Genomic DNA, 21,523 nt, shown 5'->3' with positions numbered 1-21,523 from the left:
AATCTGCTCTGTGAAAAGGCCAAAATCCCGTGGCGATGCTGACTCCTCCCTTGCCCTTCTCACGCAGCTGAAACTTGACGAGGTGAACAGCACGGCGGCCAGAAACCGTCTCCACACTGTGCTGGAGGACCTGATGGAGATGGAGAACGTCTTGAAGGACGTGGACATCCTCTCGGCGCTTGCCAAGCTCCTCCCCAAGGGGGCCTGCACCTCCAAAGCACCCACCACCACCTCCAACAGCACCAGCTCCACCGGGAACTTCACCTCCAGCACCAATTCCAGCGCTGAGGAGGGCAAGGGGGAGAGTGAGGCACCCACAGAGAACCCCCAAGGGCAGTGCTCGGCCTTCGTCCAGCTCTGGGCCGGCCTGCAGCCCATCCTCTGCGGCAACAACCGGTAAGGCCAAGTGGCCCGGAGACTGGCAGGACTTTTCACAGGCTTCTCGAGGATCTGTTCTTGCCGGTTCTTCAGCCCCACCTGTCAGCACAGCTGTTTCGTTTGTTTTATTTAAAGGGCAATTGCAAGTTGTGCAAGGGTTACGTTATATCCCCAGGGGTTGCTCGTAAAGGAAAGTCCGAACAACCCCTGGAAAAGCCCTTCTCTACTGAACGGCCCCAGTCTCGCAAGACCTCAAGACAGCCCCATGAGATCTCACAAAAGCCTCCCAGAGCCTTTGGATCATAGGATCATAGAATCATAGAGTTGGAAGAGACCATAAGGGCCATCGAGTCCAACCCCCTGCCAAGCAGGAAACACCATCACTCCTGACATATGGTTGTCAAGCCTCTGCTTAAAGACCTCCAAAGAAGGAGACTCCACCACACTCCTTGGCAGCAAATTCCACTGTCGAACAGCTCTTACTGTCAGGAAGTTCTTCCTAATGTTTAGGTGGAATCTTTTTTCTTGTCCAAAGAACCTCGTAAGCAAGGTGGAGGGCTTAAGAACAGCCCTTCGCAGAAGCAGGTACTGAAGCCCCTCTGCCTTACTTTACCCAGGCTCTGGGACAGTTATGCAAGGCCTTTGGAGGCTTCTGCGAGATATCATGGGGCCATCTGGGATCCTGCAAGAGTCTCCAGAAGCCAGTAAGCAAAGTTTTCCTGCCCCCTTTCTGTTGAACGAGTGAGTGATGATCTGTCTAAAGTTGTGATTGCGTAAGTAAATGCATTTCATAAAATTTAAATGCCACTTGATTATAAAAGGAGCAACCTCAAAGTGGTTCATGAAACAGAATAAAACAATGACATTGTCAGTTTAAAAAAGAGTTAGATATTTTAAAGCATTAAAAGCCACGTCTGTTAATTTCAGTGGTTCTGCTCTGAGTAGGACTAACGTTGGTTACAGCCCTTAAATTGTTGGAACCCTATGGGCTGTGATATGCCGCTGAAATTGCTGCACACACGTATTATTATTATTATTATTATTATTATTATTATTATTAACAATTAATGTATTATCTACCTTCAAAACCACTGTCTCAAGGCGTTGTACACGTAAGATAATTAAACACTGTTATTCAGTATGGCAACCATTTCATTTTCGCTGCATGAAGACCAAAGAAGAAAGCCACCTCAAACTCACAGGAACCTATGGAGAGATCCACTGGATTAAGAACTCACATGTCTATGGAGATACCAGGTTGCCTATTGTGATATTTTCAACAGAATGCACAATCAGTCGCTTCTGTTTGGTTACATGGTTTGTGCTTATTTGTTATTGCACATATGTGAAAATGCAGCAGCAGCAACAGCAACAACAGACGTTCTTGATAAAGACCCATTCATCCAGCCTGTTGGAACGAAAATGTCTGCATCCATAAAATACAGTTAGTGGGTGGCTGCAGTAGGGTTGCCATCTTTACGGGTTTTCCTGGACACGTCCTCATTTTTAGGCCCAGCATGCCATCCGGGGGGATTTTTTCATTTTAGATGAAATGTCTGGGTTTGGGGAGGGGGTTAATTCTTTAAAAATTAATTAATTAAGTTTGGTGTGGCACAGCGCATGTTTGGGAGGGCGCTGTACCCCAGAAGTGGAAGCGCTACAGCAGGGTCTTGGAGCAGCCTGCCAGGAGCCGCTCTAGTCCTCACATTGTCTCCGGCAACCACTGTGCCAAACTAGGCCTCACACAGTTGCCAGGGCTGTGCAAGGCCTCACAATGCTTCCGCTGGATGTACTAGGCCTTGGGCCGTTTCCACTGGGTGCAAGGCCTCCGCAGCCGAAGACAGCAAAAGTAAGAGGGGGGTGAGCAGGGGGATGAGGACGGGGTCACTGGCAGGGAGGAGGCAAGCGAGGGAGATGCAGCATGGTGGTGGTAGGGGTCCAGGTTTTGACTCTTTAAAATATGGCAACCATAGACTGCAGAATCTCAAACAGAAACATCATTCCACAGGACAGGGGCAGCCACACTTAAAGCCCTGCTCCGAGTTACTGCAGAGTTGGCTCCTGAGGTCTTTGGAGCTTGCAGGAGAGACTCTCCCACAGACCACAGCGATTAACTGGGTGCATAAAGGCAGAAGGCTCTCTCTCAAGCAACCTGAGTTGTTTAGGGCTGGCATAGGCAGACTCGGCCCTCCAGATGTTTTGGGACTACAACTCCCATCATCCCTGACCACTGGTCCTGTTAGCTAGGGATGATGGGAGTTGTAGTCCTAAAATATCTGGAGGGTCGAGTTTGCTTGTGCCTGGTTTGGGGCCTTGAACTTTGTCTGTAACAAACTGGCAGTCAGGACAAGTGCCACAAGCAAGGTTTATAAGCTGGCAGTAGTTGGACCCTGCAAGCACTTGTTTGCAAATCTAGGGTACAGTACAAAGCAACCATCAGAAACAAGGCAATAAAGTACACACAAGTCTCACCACCCATCCGCTCATTATCCACTAATTTACTTATCCAAACACAAAGAATTATGCCCAAACCTTGCTACCTGTATGGCTGATTCAGATATCTGAACAGGCAGCGTTTGCCCACTTCCTTACTTGTTTGTTCTTTGCTGCTCAGTGGCAGCCGTTTTCAGCAACCATAGAGAGAAGGAGTGGGGAGAGAGATTGGGCAAATCTGTTTTTCCTTCATTTTTCTTTTGCTGGTTGATGTAACCATTTTTGGAATAAGCCATGATGGGAGGGGGAGAGATCACAGATTAGAAATCACTGATAGGAATCAGTAGAAATTGTTGACTTAATAGGCAAACGCTCAATGAGGAATGCATTTTGTGTGGAAAATAGGACCTGCATGTACAGCTTAATTTGCAGTTCTGGGGGAATAAAGTGTGAATGCATGATAAAAATGCGACAACAGCAGCAAAGTTCCCATGGTTTGCCTCCGTTTTCCTCCTTGGCAGCACATTTGTCAGGAAGAGTAAATTTCGATGTCTTTTTCCTCTTCCCTGTGCAGGACCATTGAGCCAGAGGCCCTCAAACAGGGCAACATGAGCTCTCTGGGATTCACCAGCAAAGAGCAGCGGAATCTGGGCCTTCTCGTTCACCTCATGACCAGCAACCCCAAGATCCTCTACGCTCCCGTGGGCACAGAAGTGGACAAGGTCATTCTGAAGGTGAGGCTTTGAGGGAAGCTGGCATTGGGTGTGCTACTGAACGTCCCTCATTTCTTCCCCTGCCCTTTCCTTGTTAGGAAGCCTGGGGCTCATCTGCGTTGTAAGCCTGCATCGCTTGCATCCCAGTTTAACTGCCTTGTGGCTTTCCCCCATAAAATCCTGGGGAATTTGGAATTTGGCCAGGGTGCTGAGAACTCTGGATTGTTTTCCTGATCTAGCAGGCTGTTCTTACATGGCAAAATATCTGGAGTTTCCTGGATCTCCTACCTCCCAACATGGCTTAACAAAAGTCTTATTGGGACTTTTGTTGAAAGTACTTTTTCACGTGGAACTCATGGGGGATGTTGTCTTTAAACACCTGGCTGTGGGGCACCTCCTTTTCCTTTCCTGAGAGCCAGTGTGGTGTAGTGGTTAAGAGCGGTAGTCTCGTAACCTGGGGAACCGGGTTCGTGTCTCCGCTCCTCCACCTGCAGCTGCTGGGTGACCTTGGGCCAGTCACACTTCTGTGAAGTCTCTCAGCCCCACTCACCTCACAGAGTGTTTGTTGTGGGGGAGGAAGGGAAAGGAGAATGTTGGCCACTTTGAGACTTCTTAAAGGGAGCGAAAGGCAGGATATCAAATCCAAATCCAAACTCTTTGTTTACTCTTTGCTTACTCTGGTTGTTCTGCAGGCCAACGAGACCTTTGCCTTCGTCGGGAACGTGACTCACTATGCCCAAGTGTGGATGAACATGTCAGCGGAGATCCGCAGTTTCCTGGAAGAGGGCAGGTTGCAGCAACGGATTAGCAGGCTGCAGCAGGTACGCTGTTAGAGGGTATGGGGTGGGACAGTGGAACAGGCAAGAAGTGTACCCATTCCACAGCTGGAGCAAAAGGGTTTAAAAAGGGCTAGACCCAGATGAGAGGACAGAGCAGTTCAGGGGGGACAGTGGTGCAAGCTCTGCTGCGGTCCCAGGATTCTGGTGCAGCTTGTAGAACAAGGTGCTTCCTCCAGGGTCTGCATAGGTTTTATCGCTGCAGCCACAGGCAGGTCTGTGGTGGGGCTGGTTTGTCCCCCCCCCTCTCTCTCTCTCTGTGTGTGTGTGTGTGTGTGTGTGTGTGTGTGTGTTTCTGTTCAGCCTGCTCCCACTTTCTACATCCAGTCCTGGGATATCTGGGAAACCTTCTGGCGCTCAGTTGTATTTAAGGCAGTTAAAAGGAAAAGTTGTCACCAACCAAGTTCCAATCAGAGTAGACCCATTGAAAGAGATGGATCTTAATTATACACGTAAAACTCAGTGGGTGGAACTAATGTTGGAATGTACCCTGAGCAAAGAGAGCCAATAGAAAAATTGATTAAAGGGTTGCTAAAAAATCTTTTGGAATAAGGATGCAGTGAAAAGGAGGTATGGGGAAGTCATGTTTTATGTTTATTTGTTTTTTCTGTGTTGTGTTTGTTTTCTTTTTTCTTGTTTATTGTTGTGAAAACTAATAAAAATTATTTTTTAAAAAAAGGAATGTACCCTGAGCTACTAATTTGACTTCTGCAGATTCCAATCTCTTCTATGTTGCCAGGAGCATTGGAAGCTGCTTTCAACCAGGGCAAACTATTTGCTCTTTTAGCCCTGCTTTAACACTTGTCTGGCAGTGGCCCTTCAAGGTCTCAGGAAACGAAAGACCTTTGTCACCAACTTGCTGCTCAGTCCTTGTCACTGGAGAAGCCAGGAATTGAACCTGCGACCTTCTGCTTGCCAAGCTTCTGCTTTGCTCTGTTGAGCTACAGTCCTTCTCCAATAGAATCTCTTCTGAGACACCAGATGATGGACTCCAAGTACCTGCGGGGAGTCTCTCCCCAAAGGATGCTACTGTTAGAGCCTCTACAGGGGCTGGGCTTCATGCTGTGCTTCTGAGTGTAGCATGGGTGAATGGGAGCGCCAAAAATGCAAGTGGAGCCCATGGCAGAGCTTCTCATAACCCCCTGGTCAACCAGTGAAGCTCTGCTCACTGGGCTATCATTTCTAGAGACCAGGTTGTCCTCTGCTAAGAGCAGGGCCTCTTCTGCAGTGGCACCAGGACTAAAGGATAAATTGTCATCCCACAATGGCACATGTGTGTATGTGCAAGCACCAAAGTCTAAGAAGCATGCTGCTCTGTATCTACATCATACTTGGACAACAATTCCCATCACCCCATTGGCAGTGCTGGCTTGGGGCTGGTGGGAACTATAGCCCTACAGGACCAGAGTGGCAAAGGCTGGCCTAGAGGTGGAAGCTCCTCATCACCCCTCTCCTTCCCATGTTTGTCCATTACCCACAGATCGCTGCAGATCTTCGCAAGCACCCCGAAATCCTGAACGTGTCAGATGGTGACCTGCTTCACAACTTTTTGGACAGTAACTTCTCTTTGCCCAATGCCAGTGTGCTCCTGCAGCAGCTGGACACCATTGACAATGCAGCCTGTGGCTGGATTCAGTTCATGTCCAAGGTGAGTGCCCCTGCTGCCCTCTTGGGAAGAGAGAGAAATGGCAGGAACTCAGGGGGCTCATGGAACCCACTTCTTCCAGATTCCGCTCTGGACCTTGAAGTTCTGCTTTACTGGAGCAGTACCTAAAAGTGTTAGAAACCAGGGGCTTTCAAGAGATAATTTTTAGGACTAAAATCTCCCTTGCTTTTCATTTTTAAACTTTAACAGACTTACTTCTCAAAATTGCACAATTAAAAAACAACAACGGGTGGCTGTTTATCCAGTACACAGACAAAGAATCTACAGACACAGTACCTGCCACATTCCACAATAAATTATTGTGCTAACATCTTCACACCAGCAAATTCCAGGCTCTCTCCACCTCAGCGCTCATACAAACTGTACTATCGTTATTTAGAATTGTAATATGCCTTCAGATTGGGCAAAAGGGTTGGCGGATGGAACATTTGTCATTTTTCTCTTTTAAACATGTAAATCAAATGTACTTTTTTCTTTTTTGCAACTGTAAAACTCAGCAGATATATTTCTTAAATTGTTTTTTAATACTATTAAATACCAGAAATAGAGCATTTATTTCTCCATTTAAAAAAGAAGAGTGGTTTGGTTTTTTCCTTTATCAAAGTGAGGGAGCATGCATTTCATTCCTTACCAACATTGCAAAATCCATTGTTCCTGCCAGCATTCAAACAGGCTGGAACTGAAGAGATACTGGAAAGTTGGAAGAGCAGCAGAGTGGGGCTGAGGCAGTCAACCATAGAAATGTAGCATCGGAAGGTACCACAAGGGTCATCTAGTCCAACCCCCCTGCAATGCAGGAATCTTTTGCTCAACGTGGGGATCAAACCCACAGCCCTGAGAGTCTTGCTGTACCAACTGAGCTATCCCACGTACCTCAAGCTGGATCCACGTAGCCTGGTCCCCAGTTTCTCTTGCTCTAGCTACTCTCCAAGGCAGCCACACACCTGAGATTGTCACTTGTTAGGAAAACAGAGGTTCTACATTATAGAAGCCACTAGGAGATTTTCAAAAATGCTTTATACAGTGGTACCTTGGGTTAAGTACTTAATTCGTTCCGGAGGTCCGTTCTTAACCTGAAACTTCTTAACCTGAAACACCACTTTAGCTAATGGGGCCTCCCACTGCCGCCCCCCAATTTCTGTTCTCATCCTGAAGCAAAGTTCTTAATCCGAGGTACTATTTCTGGGTTAGCGGAATCTGTAACCTGAAGCGTATGTAACCTGAAGTGTATGTAACCTGAGGTACCACTGTATATTGTTTATAAATGCTTTAAAATAAATAAACCCATGACAGAAACAGGGCTTAAGATGATATGATGTCTGCAGTTCTAAGCTGCTTTCCCTGATGAAATCTCTCTCTTTTTCCCCACCACCAGGTCAGCGTGGACATTTTTAAGGGCTTTCCAGATGAGGAGAGCATTGTCAACTACACTCTCAATCAAGCCTACCAAGACAACGTCACTGTTTTTGCCAGTAAGCTTCCTTTTAAAAAAAAAAATAACATTTTATTAATTTCCCAAAAATAACAAAAAGAAAAAAGAAAATAACACCAGAAACCAATTTTTGAACCATAATTTTCTGGTTGACTTCCCTCCACTCCCCCTCTTGGTTCCATTATTTAATCCTTGTTCATGCACGTCCATAAAACTTTATATTCCTAACAATCCAATTTTTAAACCTTATTCATCTTTTTACAAATGAGTTTTAAAAGTTATACCAATGTAGAAGTCTATACACAAAGCTTGAAGAATATACAGTAACCTTTACCCCTTCTTCTTGGGTTTCAAATTAGCTAATTTGTCCTGCATATCAATAATTGATTTTGCCAGTCTTCTTCTTCTCTGGCGGAGGTTTCTTCCTTCTTAGGAGCTAGCTGGTCTTGACCTGGGCCAGTAAGCTTCCATCACCTCTGCATCTGTTCCAGACAGGGCCCAGACTGGTACTCAGACCACTACTGCTTTTTGCCTGACCTACTACTCTGGAGGCAGCTCCCAGAACTGTATGGGTATACTCTTGCACACAGTACTCTTATTTTGTATAGTTGTGCAAAAAAAAATTTAAAAAATATTTTTGCATATTTTAAACCGTCTTTGCTATCCTGAGTGAAACATGGATGACTGCCTCACCCCCAAAACTACTGCAAATATTTTTTCCCCACCCCAACAGGCATTTGTTGCCTGCAGATTTTCCATCTTATCATTTGGGACTAAAAATTATGGGGTTAAGGGCTATAATCTTGATTTTTCTTACAAAAACAGTAAGTTCTGTGTCCAACACCACATTCTGTGTTTTTCCTCGGCTCCTGCAGAGATCACAAGCCCTTGTTATCAAGCAACATTCACAAAGAATTTCAAGCTGTTAGGACTAGAAACCTGACATTCTAAGCAATTTGCACCCTGGTCCAATTGCTGGAAAACCACAGTGGGAGAGAGGGCTGTTGTACTCATGCCCTACGGGGATCTGGCTGGCCACTGTGAGATACAGGTTGCTGTCTGAGATGGGCCTTTGGTCTGATGCAGCAGCCTGGCCCATCTCATGTACCATGCGGCCTAGGACCCACGTACCTACAGGACAGCCTCTCCTGGTATGCCCTGCAGAGGACCTTAAGTTCTACAAATAACAATACTTTGGAGGTCCCAAGCATCAAGGAGGTTAGATTGGTTTCAACCAGGGCCTTTTCAGCACTGGCCCCGACGTAGTAGAATGCTCTGTCACAAGAGACTAGGGCCCTGTGGGACTTGACATCTTTCCGCAGGGCCTGCAAGACAGAGCTGTTCCGCCTGGCCTTTGGTTTGGACTTGGTCTGACCCTTATGTTTCACTCCCCTTATGGTCTTGATTTATCGGCTACTTTGAAATGAGGCTGCATTTTAAATTGCATTTTAACCTGTATTTTAAATTGGTCCCCCCTCCCTTTTTCTCCCTATTATGTTTTTACTGTGATTTTATTGGTGTTAGCCACCCTGAGCCCAGCTCTGGCTAGGGAAGGCGGGGTATAAATAAAATTTATTATTATTATATTAGTCTGGTCAGATGTATCACTGCTGGTTTTTGTGGCTCTTATTATGCATTCTTTTCTGTCCTTCCCCCCCCCCCCAATAAAGGTGTGATCTTCCAAACAAACAAGGACGGCACCCTCCCTCCTCATGTCATGTACAAGATCCGGCAAAATTCCAGCTTTACGGAAAAGACCAATGAGATCCGCCGTGCGTATTGGCGGCCTGGCCCAAACACCGGGGGCCGTTTCTACTTCCTTTACGGCTTTGTCTGGATCCAGGGTGAGCACATTCCCAGCCTCCCTATTTCCCGTTCCCATCCATCCTTGGGCCACAGACATGCCCTGTTCTCTCCTCTGTCCTCAAGCAAAGCTGCTTCTCATTAGATCATATGCCCTGTGCATGCGGCTGCAAGGTGATGGTGGCAATTTATATCTCGCCCTTCCTCCCAAAGGGGGTCTCAGGGCAGCAAACCCATCACTAATAAAATATCGCTTAAGAACTTATTTATTTATTATTGCATTTATAGCCCACAATTTTCTCGTAGGGAGTTCAAGATGATGTACATAGTTATTCGTCCCCTCTTCATGGCTAATAATTTCAGGGTTTCCAGGAGCAAACCTTTTGGAGATCAAATGTCTGACTCAACACAGATTTTTTAGGTTTTTCCTGAATAATGAGTGTGACAGACTCACTTGGGAGGGCATTTCAGAAACAGGGAGCCACCACCAAGAAGGCCCTGCCATGGATCATTGGCAACCTGAAAACGCTCAGTGGCAGGGCCACCAACAGGACCTCCGCTGCTGACTATAAATCAACAGGAGGGAATGGCTCACTGATCCTTTGCTTTGTACTCTGCACTTCTCTGGGCCAGCTGCAGTGCAGACTGCCTTTGTCAGCAGCAGAAGTAACCACGGTGGAAATGGCAAAACAGAAAACACAACATTTTTGGATGTGGTCAAGTTTATGTGATGGTTGGACCACAGCCTCAAGAGGCAAATGCAGAGGGTCAGGTGAAGCTGCATTGGCCCCTTGTCACCACCTGGTCCCACCTGAGCCCCTCCTTGCAATATTGCCCACTAGCCATCTGCAGTGGTGTGGCTGAAGAGCCAGCAGACCAGCAGCTCCTGCCCCCTGGCCAAGTGGCCACAATGGTGGTCGAGAGCAGAGCAAAACCCTCTGGTCTCCCTGCCTGAATCCCCTGGGTGCCAGGACCTCTTCTATGTCTTAAGCCTGGCTGGTATGAGGTGACAGCCGAGAGGTGCCGTGAGCAAAGTGGGTGACAGATATTTGGGGTCTTTCTCTCTCCCTCGCTAGATATGATGGAGCGAGCCATCATCAACACCTTTGTGGGCCACGATGTGGTCGAACCCGGAAATTACGTGCAGATGTTTCCATACCCGTGTTACACCCGCGATGAGTAAGTCCTTAGAAGTGTGTTTGTGTGTGAGCAAAAGAGACAGAGAAGTCCGCTTTGTTTTGTTTTGTGTTTATTCTGGCCTCTTAACAACTCTCCTGTGTTGTGATAGAAAGAGCCAAATCTCAAACTTCCCCCTTGCCATCCCATCAGAGATGGCCTTTTGGTCTTTCCAGGGCAGGGTGTGTGTGTCGGTGTGTGATCTCTGAATAGTTGGTTCTGTATGTACAAGGGGAATGGTCCAGATCGCCCTCTATTGGCAGAAGGGCCAAAGCAAAGTTTGGGTCCAGTGGTTGACCAATAATGTTGGAAACAATGTCATAAATGTCTCATACTCTCACTGTCAGGGTATGAGGGTCCCTCTCTTCTTACAGCACTAGGATGAAGTTGCAAGGGTGATGCTAGAGGTCCTCTTATCCCAAGGTCAAACTGCAGCCTGACTTTCTTCCTAACTTTGGGAGAAACTTTGAGTAGAGTCAGGAGGCTGTGTTGCCCTGAGGGCAGAGTCATAAGCTGCTTCTGCTGGCTTGACTATAGCTTTCCTGCTATTATTATTATTATTATTATTATTATTATTATTATTAAACTGCCCTTCACCTTAAGGTCCCAGGGTGGGTTATAACACTAAAACACAATATTAGAAACAGTTTAAAAAGCTCACAATCACCAAAATAAGGTAGGGTCTAAAAATATGCACCCCTCAAATATCAAACGCCAGGGTAAAGAGGTGCACCTTTAGCATTCTCCAGAAGCTGTGCAATGAAGGTTCCAGATGCACCTCCATGGAGAGAGTTCCACAGATTAGGAACTGCTACAGAGAAGACCCTCTCCTGACCTACTGCTACCCTCAAAATTCAGAGGGGAGTGCAAAAACCAAGAGGGCCCTTACTGCTAATCTTAGCACCTGGGGTGTTCTGTAGGGAAGGAGGCAGAATTTCCTTGACCAACAGGATACCTCGAGGACCCTTTTCCTGCTTTTATGTGTCAGGCTTTACCAGCCTGGTGCCCTCCAAATGTTTTGGACAGCATCTCCCAGTAGCCCCAGGGAAGCTGGAAGGCACCCAGTTGGTGAAACCTGTGATAGGTTACTTTCCCCCTTCCTCTTCCTCCCTGCAGCTTTCTGTTCGTCATTGAGCACATGATGCCTCTCTGCATGGTCATCTCCTGGGTTTACTCAGTGGCAATGATGATTCAGCATATTGTGGCAGAGAAGGAGCACCGCTTGAAAGAGGTAAGCCCGCAGAGTTTGTTTCTCTGGTGGGTGGGCTGTGCCTTTTGCCAGGGCCTGCCCCCAGTGGTAGCCGTAGTGGCTAATATTGAGCTTACATGTTCAGAAGCTGTAGCACCCTGCTTGTGGTTAACGCTTAGCTGGAATGAAATATTCAACACAGCAATAGAGAAATTAAAATAATAATTTATTTGTCAGACAAATAAATGATAGGCACAGTGGTATATGGTTACCAAAGCTCTGCCCCCTCCAGCCCTGATGGCCAGCACTTATATTTCCTCAAGCCAGCCCCCTTGCTCCTCCTTTGGCTGCCTCTGTCCAATCAGCCTGGTTGAAATTCCTATTGGCTGTTTGCTAGAACCAATCATAAAAGATACACCCATTTCCTATTACCTTTTATGGGAGACAAAGAACTATATTTCCTTCTATCCATAAATGGCAGACAAGTAGCCATATATCTTCATTTGCCTCGACAAGGCACCTTAATTACCAGATCACCTTTTGCCCCTGTTGTCCCTGCATTCCAAAACAAATGGCTAAAACAAATGGTTCGTGGAATTAAATTCTATCTAAACAGAGATCTTGGGTTCACATTCTCACACACCATCAATGAAATAAGAATCTAACATTTCTTACTTTCTAAATCCTTTGCCTAATTACATTAAGCCAACAAATTTCATACATAACATAGATAGCTTTTTAGAAGAAAAGGCCTTTGCAAAGTAAAAGGAACTCAGTAAAAAAAAGCTTCAAAAGAAGCCTCTTCAGTTTACACCCCCCTTTCCCAGCCAGCTGCTTTTCCCATTAGCTCTTCCCAAAATTTATTGCCCTTTAACTCTAGGAAAATATGGCTAGGGTCTGATGGGAGGCACATGGTATTATTTTCTGTTAAACAATAAATCTTACTATTTACCAACTCTTAATTAGTGTTTTTGCAGCTTGATTGTATTCTGTAATATGTAGGGTCAGTGTAACCTTTGCTCCCAGCCTGTAATTCCCTTTTACAACTTTGAGAAACTTGTCTCCTGCTACTGCTATAAATCAGGGGGGCCCTTGTCCAGGAGAGCAGAAAGATAAACAACTGAAAAAAGTACTTAGCCAGCTGGTTTCTGCCTGGCATGAAACATTTGCAAATATATCTTTAAGCTCATTTTAAAATACAGGCCTTGATCAGATGCCTCAAAGCAGTGTACCTTTGGCCACCAGATGCTGCGGGCAGTTGCCTTCACTCCCTCCTTGTGGTCTTCCAGGTGGCATCTGACTGGCCAGTGTGGAAAGCTGCATGCTAGGCTCAGTGAGTGTTTTGGTCTGATCCTGCTCAGCTGTTGCGTTATTTCCTATCTGGTCCAATATAAAAATATATATATAACATCCCCCTCCACAGGTATCATATAAATTATTGTTATCAATCCACATGTCCAGCATATAATGTCCTAGGACCAGCACAAAGGCTTTTCCTTATCCATTACAGATAGTTTGTTCCAAGAGAAGAATATAATTCAAGACGTACTCCTCAGGATAGCATTTTCTGCAAAGATGCTTGGGAGAGTTTATACAGTTTCATTTGTATATTGAATAAATGGCCACTATATTGCTTAAAAAGGGATGCGGGTGGCGCTGTGGGTTAAACCACAGAGCCTAGGACTTGCTGATCAGAAGGTCGACGGTTCAAATCCCCGCGACGGGGTGAGCTCCCGTTGCTCGGTCCCAGCTCCTGCCAACCTAGCAGTTCAAAAGCACGTCAAAGTGCAAGTAGATAAATAGGTACCGCTCCGGCAGGAAGGTAAACGGTGCTTCTGTGCACTGCTCTGGTTCGCCAGAAGCGCCTTAGTCATGCTGTCCACATGACCCGGAAGCTGCACGCCGGCTCCCTCACCCGATATAGCGAGATGAGCGCTGCAACCCCAGAGTCGGTCACAACTAGACCTAATGGTCAGGGGTCCCTTTACCTTTATATTGCTTAAAGCCTATCCATTTTTTCCCATTCCATGAATCGCTTTTAAGCTATGAGTTATTTTCTCATCAATATTTAGGCATTCAATAAACACATCAGGGGCTGAGAAATCCACATGGCACAAAATTACTTTGGATGCTTCTGAGGAAACCAGTCCCCAAAATGCTTGTTTTCGTGTGGACAGGAGTTAAACTGCATCAGATCCCCACAGTTGGCTTTAGCCAAAGTGGACTTGCTTCCTTTTGGCTTCCATCAGGGATGCAGAAGAATAGATAACAACTCCCAAATTAGCCAGTACCAGCCTTGGCTGACTGAGCAAATGGAATCTCCTGCTCTCCCTCCCACTGCCCCGACTGAGTTTCCAGGCCTGGTTCCTGGCACTAAAATCATTCTGAGCATCTCTGTCTTTCTCTCTGACCTATTCTTCAGCACCATGCCCACCTCTCTACCGGGACCCTTGTCTGCAAGAACGTTGCAGCCTGTGCCAAAACCCACCTGCAAGCAGCTTCTCCGTTCCTTATCCTGGGTGTGAGCAATGCCACTCTCTTGGGCAGTTGCTGTATCCTGCAGGCTGCAATGTTAAGATTTGAAAGAATCCCCAATCCTGTTAGATAACACCTAAGTTTAAAAGATTGCAAGAAAGAGGAGGAGAGGGCATAAAATTTTAGGCCGATTCCTTAATAAAGGAGGATCTGTTGTTAAGTACTTTTTTTTTTTTTTTGTTAAATCATTTTTATTAGTTTTCCAATAAAAACATCCAGTTAACTTATCAAATCATAATCCAATTAAAATAAAAAACTAAAATAAAAAGACCAAATTATCATCCAAATTATAATTATTAATTTTTGGGGGCTTCCCATATTCTGGACCTTGAAGCATATCACCAAATCTCAATCCTGCCTCTCCTCATTGTTTCCATATTTTCCACATCTCGATTTTAACGCTTTAAAGTTCTCCATCTCTGGCTCTACGATTCTCAATCATATATCCTTTTATCCATCGAGTACAGCTTTATTTGTATATATATCTTTTTTCAACTGTCTTTTTGTCAGCGCAGCTTCCTCTGGCTCCATTCCAATCCGGGCTGTTATCCAACTCTGTTATCTAAAATTTCTGAAGTTTAATGACGCAGCAACTCTCAAATCGTTAATCCTTCCAATCTGGGCTGTTGTCCAAACCTCCTTTTGAGCTTTAATGTTAACATGAAAGTGTTTTTCTCATAAGGATGTGTTTTTTAAAAGAAAGAAAAAAAGAAATCCTGCAATTTAAGACAGCAGAATAAATGGCACCAACTGTGAAATTGGGGAAGCTTTGGGCTACAGAGAGACAGTAGAGGGTTCTTGCTTTTCCCAGGGGCAGTTTGGAAGGATTGCTCTTTGCAGTGTGCTCCCTCCTCCCACTCTTGTCTCTGGAGAAGCATATTTGGCAGGACTCTCATCTTCTGAACCAGGGAGGGCGGGTACCAGGGGTCCTTCAGCATCTTCCTTCACCCCTGACCATTGGCCATGCGTTCAGGGGGTGGGGGTGGGAGCCCAACAGCAGCTGAAGGACCACAGAAATCCCACCCCCCCCTGTTTTCAAGCCACTGTCAGTGCCCCCAAATAGCTCTTGGAGCAGTAAGTTCAAGCAGGTTCTCTGTGGCCGGCCGTGAAAACATCCAGCGAGGCTGGATTGTTTTTGCAGTATATATGTCCTATTTTTATGGCAAACGCCAACTCAGCTGTGCTCCAGCAGAACATCCCATCTCCTGCTAAGGAACTGCTGAGCTCAGCCACTGGAAGAGAAAATTAGGTGAGATCAAGAAGGGGGAGGTGGCAGACACGGACGCAGGTGGTCAGTATAACAAATGGTAGGTTAATGGCCTAGATTAGGATTTTTAGACAGCATTTCCCTTGGGATGACAGAGCAAGGCTGAGCTGCGAATGCAGTGCTGTGGCTTACAAATCTTGCTTCCTCCTGGCTGAGAAAGTCAGGGATGCCTTGCTGGTGATAGCAGCACTCAGCACTTGCTTCACAGATGTTAGATGTCTGTTCCTGGAGCAGCCCTGGTCAGTATTACTATTCCCATATTACCTATCTGGGGGACTGAGGCTGAAACAGCTGCTAGCCTAAGTGTGGCTCTGCCTCCTTCGTGAGGCAAGTGGTGACCCAGGAGAGAGTCTTCCTGCTTCTCATGTGGCACCTACTCTAATCTCACTTTGGCATCCAGCAAAAACCTTCTTTATTCTCCTAGGCTTTAAAACAACCAAGCAAACAAATCTACTTAAAGCCACCATGGGAGTTGCGTGTTTATCTGTTGCGCTGTTATTTATCATCTTTTTCTTGCTGTTTTTCTGTTTCTTAAGTCTCTTTATTACATATAACTGTAATAAATGAATAGTTCTTTTTTAAAATAATATTTATTAAAGTTTCAAAAAAGTTACAAGAAAAGAAAAGAAAAACATAAAATACAAAATACAAAAAAGTAAAAACCATTAAAAACAAATCAACCTTTCCAAATCTTGACTTTACTTGTTTCCCTGACTTCCTCACACCTCCCTTTTTTGTATTCTAGTTCAATTAGTTATTTCAGCAAATCCTTTCCATTTTTGCTTTTATCTTAATAATTTATCTTAATATATTATAACTTTACATTCTCACCTGTTAATAATCCATCTTTAAATACTCCTTTATAACATTACTGCTAAAACCACATAGCTTCATTCCAACATAAATGAATAGTTCTATGATATATCTCAACTCTCTCCCAAGGAGTTCAAGGTGGCATACAAGGTTCTGTCCCCCATATTATCTTCACAGCAACTCTGTGAAGTAGATTAGGCTGATGAGAGAGTGACTGGCTCAGGGTCACCCAGCAAACTTCAAGATTAAGCAGGAATTTGAATCCTGGTCTGCCAGGTCCTAATCCCAGCCCTCTTAACCACTCACACCATGCAGGCTGATTTGGGATCAGCGCTCCCTGGTGGTGAATATACATGCCTGCTGCCACATAACTGGAAGGTGCAGAAAGTGGCATGCAAGAATTAGAATGCCTAAGCAGAATAATAAAGTAAATATCCAAACTATAATAAATTCAGTTAAATACCAATACAGTGGTACCTCGGGTTAAGTACTTAATTTGTTCCGGAGGTCCGTACTTAACCTGAAACTGTTCTTAACCTGAAGCACCACTTTAGCTAATGGGGCCTCCCGCTGCTGCCGTGCTGCCGGAGCACGATTTCTGTTCTCATCCTGAAGCAAAGTTCTTAACCTGAAGCACTATTTCTGGGTTAGTGGAGTCTGTAACCTGAAGCGTATGTAACCTGAAGCGTATGTAACCCGAGGTACCACTGTATTGCAAAAAATAACTGCTCTGGTATTGCACACATATTGTGTGTGCGCAGTACATGCTGTGTTTCACTAAACAGGAAAGGAGGATAAATGGTGGTCGTGGCTCCTGTCTAGGGGCCTTGGAATCTGGCCTCTTGGGCTGACACTGTCGCCTTTCTTCCTCACAGGTGATGAAAATGATGGGGCTGAACAACGCGGTGCATTGGGTGGCCTGGTTTATCACAGGGTTTGTCCAGCTTTCCATCTCAGTCACGGCGCTGACTGCCATTCTCAAGTACGGGAAGGTTCTGATGCACAGTGACGTCTTCATAATTTGGCTGTTCCTTGCCATCTATGCTGTGGCCACCATCATGTTCTGGTGAGTTAAGGGAAGAAAGGAAAGCGGAGGCGGAGGATGAAAACTAGATTTGAACAGGGGGCTTCCTGATTCACAGTTTTGTTTCTCAAGTGGGCAATGGGACATAACCAGCCTGGTTGATTTTTCCCACTTGCTTGAAGGAGGCAGAAAAACGACCAGGTGTGGGCTCCTCCCCTACCTTGGGGGCTCAGATCGTTTTTCTGCCTCACTTGATCCTGGACCTGTTTCTTCTACCACTCTTCTGGCCTTAGTAATAAAAATCCCTGTGCATTTAAAAACTATCAGGCTAGGGAGAAGGTGATATGCTAGTTTTCTATAGGCAGGTGTGGTTTTTCTTAATTTGCGGTGGAGGTATGAAGAAGCCTTTAGGCATGAAAGTCCCATGCACAGTCAAAAAGTGGTGTGGTCCAGGCACCTCAGTAAGAACGAGGCCTCTCCCAGTACGCCACACTTGTTCTCAACCCTGTAACCCTGGTGAGACTGATCAGGGCTGCTGATAGTTTAAGAAACTATGCTTCAGAGGTCTTCATACAGCCCTTTGACATAATATGTGAATGTGTGTACAGTGGTGCCCCGCAAGACGAACGCCTCGCAAGACGGAAAACCCGCTAGACGAAAGGGTTTTCCATTTTGGAGGCGCTTCGCAAAACGAATTTCCCTATGGGCTTGCTTCACAAGACGAAAATGGCTTGCGAGTTCATGCGGGGGTTTTTTTCCTCCCCCCCCCCACCTTTTTCTAAGCCGCTAAGCCGCTTATCAGCTGATCCGCTAAGCCGCTAAAAGCCGCTAATAGCGCTAATCCGCTAAGCCATCAATGGGCTTGCTTCGCAAGACGAAAAAAACGCTAGACGAAGAGACTCGCGGAACGGATTAATTTCGTCTTGCGAGGCACCACTGTATATATTTTCTCTGTGTGTGTGTGTGTGTGTGTGTGTGTGTGTGCGTGTTTGTGTGCGTACATACATACGTATACACACACACACACAATTTGCACAAGTAACTTTTAAATTATTAATTTTAATTTTAATTGCACAAATTTATCCATGTCTTGAATTCACCCCATGGGTTTGTTACATCCTGGCGTGGCCACCATGGAGAGGCAGGGCCTCAAGTGGGTGCCTCAAGTGGGTGACAGGAGCTCCAGGATTTCAGCTGTGCAACTCCAGTCAGGCCCCTTAACCTGGGCATGCAAGTGGAGAGTCCCTTTTTGCTGTCTTGGGCATCCTTTCTAAAAGTAGAATCAAGGGCATCTTCCTTGGGACATCTCAGAGGTGTACCTAGGCTCCCTTGCACCCTTTTGGCAAGGAGATATTTCAGTACCCCCACCTTGCTCCTTCGCCAGAGGGGCCTGCGTGTGTCACCCAGCCACCCAGAACAGCAGAGGAGTGGCCCGGGGAGTGCATGGACTGTCAGATGGGCTGACTCCTAGCCACACTGAGCCAGAGGCAAGAGGCACGATTTCCCAGGATCAACCTGACCAAGCCATAGTTATGCCCCTGGGGCACATGATGGCCTCCAGCAAATGCCCAGCCTCACTTCCTTTTGAGACCAGCCTCAGCAATCTCAGGTGCTCTGCTGTGCCACGCAGGGTGCTGGAACAGCGGCACAGCTTTGCCACCTGTTCTGATGGCTTGGCTCAGCTTCTGTGGTTGGTGAACCATCCCTGAGACTGTTCACTTGCCATTTTCCATTCAGTGGGAGAATGCAGATTTGTGTTGCATGCGCGTCTCTTTCTTCCCTCAGCTTCCTGGTGTCAGTGCTGTATTCCAAAGCCAAGCTGGCTTCAGCCTGTGGCGGCATCATCTACTTTCTCAGCTACGTCCCTTACATGTACGTCGCCATCCGGGAAGAGGTGGCGCATGACAAGATTACCGCATTTGAGAAGTGCATTGCTGTGAGTAGCTAATGTGGTAGCCACCCAGACAGGGGTGGTGGCGGTGGTGATAGCATCTGTGGTCATGTAACTTGCTGGCAGGCAACCAGGGGAAGGGAAAGTGAGGCACACATATTTATGCCTGACAGCCCCATATGTGCTGAGAACGCCTTTCTAGTTGCTGGCTAGATTCACAGGCCATTGTTTGCTATGCAGGACATCTTCCAATTCAGACAATTATTTGGGGGGTGGGGAGTATACAGGTGTTTGTTCCTGGCCAGCTTCCTTGTTTCTTAAGGAATTACTGTCCTGTTTTCCAAACCTGACCTTCCTGCAAGCAGATTTTGATGCTGGCCCCAGTAATTTTGTTTCTTGAGAACAGCTTTGCCATCATATTCTTTTTAATTGGTTTTCTAACTCTTACAATGGTGAGATTGAAATCTCTGTGGCTACTGCTGCTGAAACCTGCTGAAGAGTGGGACTGATCTGTATTTCCAAAAATTCCAGCCCAGGGTGGACTTCAGTGACCTCTTTACTCCCACTCCAGAAGCATAAAGAGGAGGATTAATTATGCAGACATGTGCATGATTTATGCTGGCTTCCACATTTCAGTTTTCAGTGCTGGTGCAGAATTCTGACTATAGCGTGGCTGCAGCCTAGCACATCATATATCCTGGCTTAGCGGATGCCTCCTAACTCATTAATTGTTGTGAGTTACTATGAGCTCCATTTAGTTGTTGGGAAAGCAGCGTGCAAATATTTAATCCAATAAAACCCTGCAGCATCTCTTTGTCTCTTCTCCCTCTTCCCTCCCCTGTTCTCCTCCAGTCTCTGATGTCCACCACTGCCTTTGGTCTGGGCTCTAAGTACTTTGCCCTCTACGAGGTGGCTGGTGTGGGTATCCAGTGGCACACCTTCAGCCAGTCGCCCGTGGAGGGGGATGACTTCAACCTTCTCCTTTCCATGATGATGTTGATCATTGACGCCGTAGTCTATGGGGTTCTGACATGGTACATTGAGGCTGTACACCCAGGTATGTGCGGGGGTAAGGGGTGGGGAGACCCGGTTTTGCTGGGTTGCTCAGCCTCCTGCTGAGAGGAGTGTTGAGATCTGTCAGTCTCCTACTGCCATTGACTTAGGCTAACATACAGGCTCAAAATCTTTCAAATCTTCCTCTGTTCATCCCATTTTATTGCATTTGCCCTCCACCATTTCCTCCCAAGGAGCTCAAAAAGGTGTGCATGGTCCCCCGCCCTCCCATTTTTCCCCACATAACAATCCTGTGAGGTAGGTTAAAGGTAAAGGTAAAGGAACCCCTGACCATTAGGTCCAGTTGTGACTGACTCTGGGGTTGCAGCGCACATCTTGCTTTATTGGCCGAGGGAGCCGGTGTACAGCTTCCGGGTCGTGGCCAGCATGACTAAGCCGCTTCTGGCAAACCAGAGCAGCGCACGGAAATGCCGTTTACCTTCCCGCCGGAGCGGTACCTATTTATCTACTTGCACTTGACATCCTTTTGAACTGCCAGGTTGGCAGGAGCTGAGACAGAGCAACGGGAGCTCACCCCGTCACGGGGATTTGAATCGCCGACCTTCTGATCGGCAAGCCCTAGGCTCTGTAGTTTAACCCACAGCGCCACCCGCGTCCCATGTGAGGTAGGTTAGGCTGACCCAAAATCACCAGTGAGCTTCACAGCTGAGAGGGGGTTTGAACCTGGTTCTTCAGTCCTATTCTGGTCATATCTCCACATCATTCTGCAGCACACAGTTTCTGCTCCAGTCCTAGCTCCAGTTTCATGCCAATTCTTCTTCCTTCCCTATAGGAATGTATGGACTTCCCAGGCCCTGGTACTTCCCCTTTCAGAAATCCTACTGGCTGGGAAATGGGCGCACAGAGACATGGGAATGGACATGGCCGTGGTCACGAACCACCCGCCTGAGCGTCATGGAGGAAGACCAAGCTTGTGCCATGGAGAACAGGAGGCTGGGTGAGACAGAGAAGCAGAACCTCCCCGTTGGATGGCTGGGGACAGCGTGGAAACATAGAATACAGTACAATCACAACCTCAGCTTATGCAATTTAACTTGCATGGTTGAAGGCCGATCAGTTGAAATTGCACAAGCCAAATGTGTGCAGAGAACTTAAAAACCATTTCCATCCCAGGCAAACCTGGCGCTAAAGAGCTCTTAAGCTCTCCACCTTGCTTACCATGCAAGGTCCTCTCAGCACACCAGCTCTAGAAGATTTTACAGAAACTCGGTCACCCTGCAAGATCTTGCAAGAGCCCATGTGCTGAGTGGGTCTTTCCCAAATAAGCAAAGTGGAGAGCTCAAAAGCTTCAAA

At 46.4% G+C, this 21,523-nt stretch overlaps 1 protein-coding gene across 3 annotated transcripts in view; it reads left to right on the top strand.

Moving 5' to 3' along the window:
* The window catches only part of ABCA2 (ATP binding cassette subfamily A member 2), a 106,295-nt gene that overhangs the window by 44,505 nt on the left and 40,267 nt on the right, over window positions 1–21,523 (top strand). For all 3 annotated transcript variants that reach the window (XM_081847397.1, XM_081847399.1, XM_081847398.1), the window contains 12 exons: window positions 68–396; window positions 3,386–3,545; window positions 4,217–4,345; window positions 5,841–6,008; window positions 7,402–7,498; window positions 9,129–9,302; window positions 10,338–10,440; window positions 11,554–11,668; window positions 17,117–17,307; window positions 19,051–19,201; window positions 20,009–20,213; window positions 21,003–21,167. In XM_081847397.1, the coding sequence (XP_081703523.1) occupies window positions 68–396; window positions 3,386–3,545; window positions 4,217–4,345; window positions 5,841–6,008; window positions 7,402–7,498; window positions 9,129–9,302; window positions 10,338–10,440; window positions 11,554–11,668; window positions 17,117–17,307; window positions 19,051–19,201; window positions 20,009–20,213; window positions 21,003–21,167 (1,987 nt within the window). The remainder of the gene's footprint in view (window positions 1–67; window positions 397–3,385; window positions 3,546–4,216; window positions 4,346–5,840; window positions 6,009–7,401; window positions 7,499–9,128; window positions 9,303–10,337; window positions 10,441–11,553; window positions 11,669–17,116; window positions 17,308–19,050; window positions 19,202–20,008; window positions 20,214–21,002; window positions 21,168–21,523) is intronic.

Source organism: Podarcis erhardii, assembly GCF_964252035.2.
Source record: "Podarcis erhardii genome assembly, chromosome: Z".
Taxonomy (NCBI): domain Eukaryota; kingdom Metazoa; phylum Chordata; class Lepidosauria; order Squamata; family Lacertidae; genus Podarcis; species Podarcis erhardii.
This window is presented reverse-complemented; position numbering and strand designations above follow the sequence as displayed.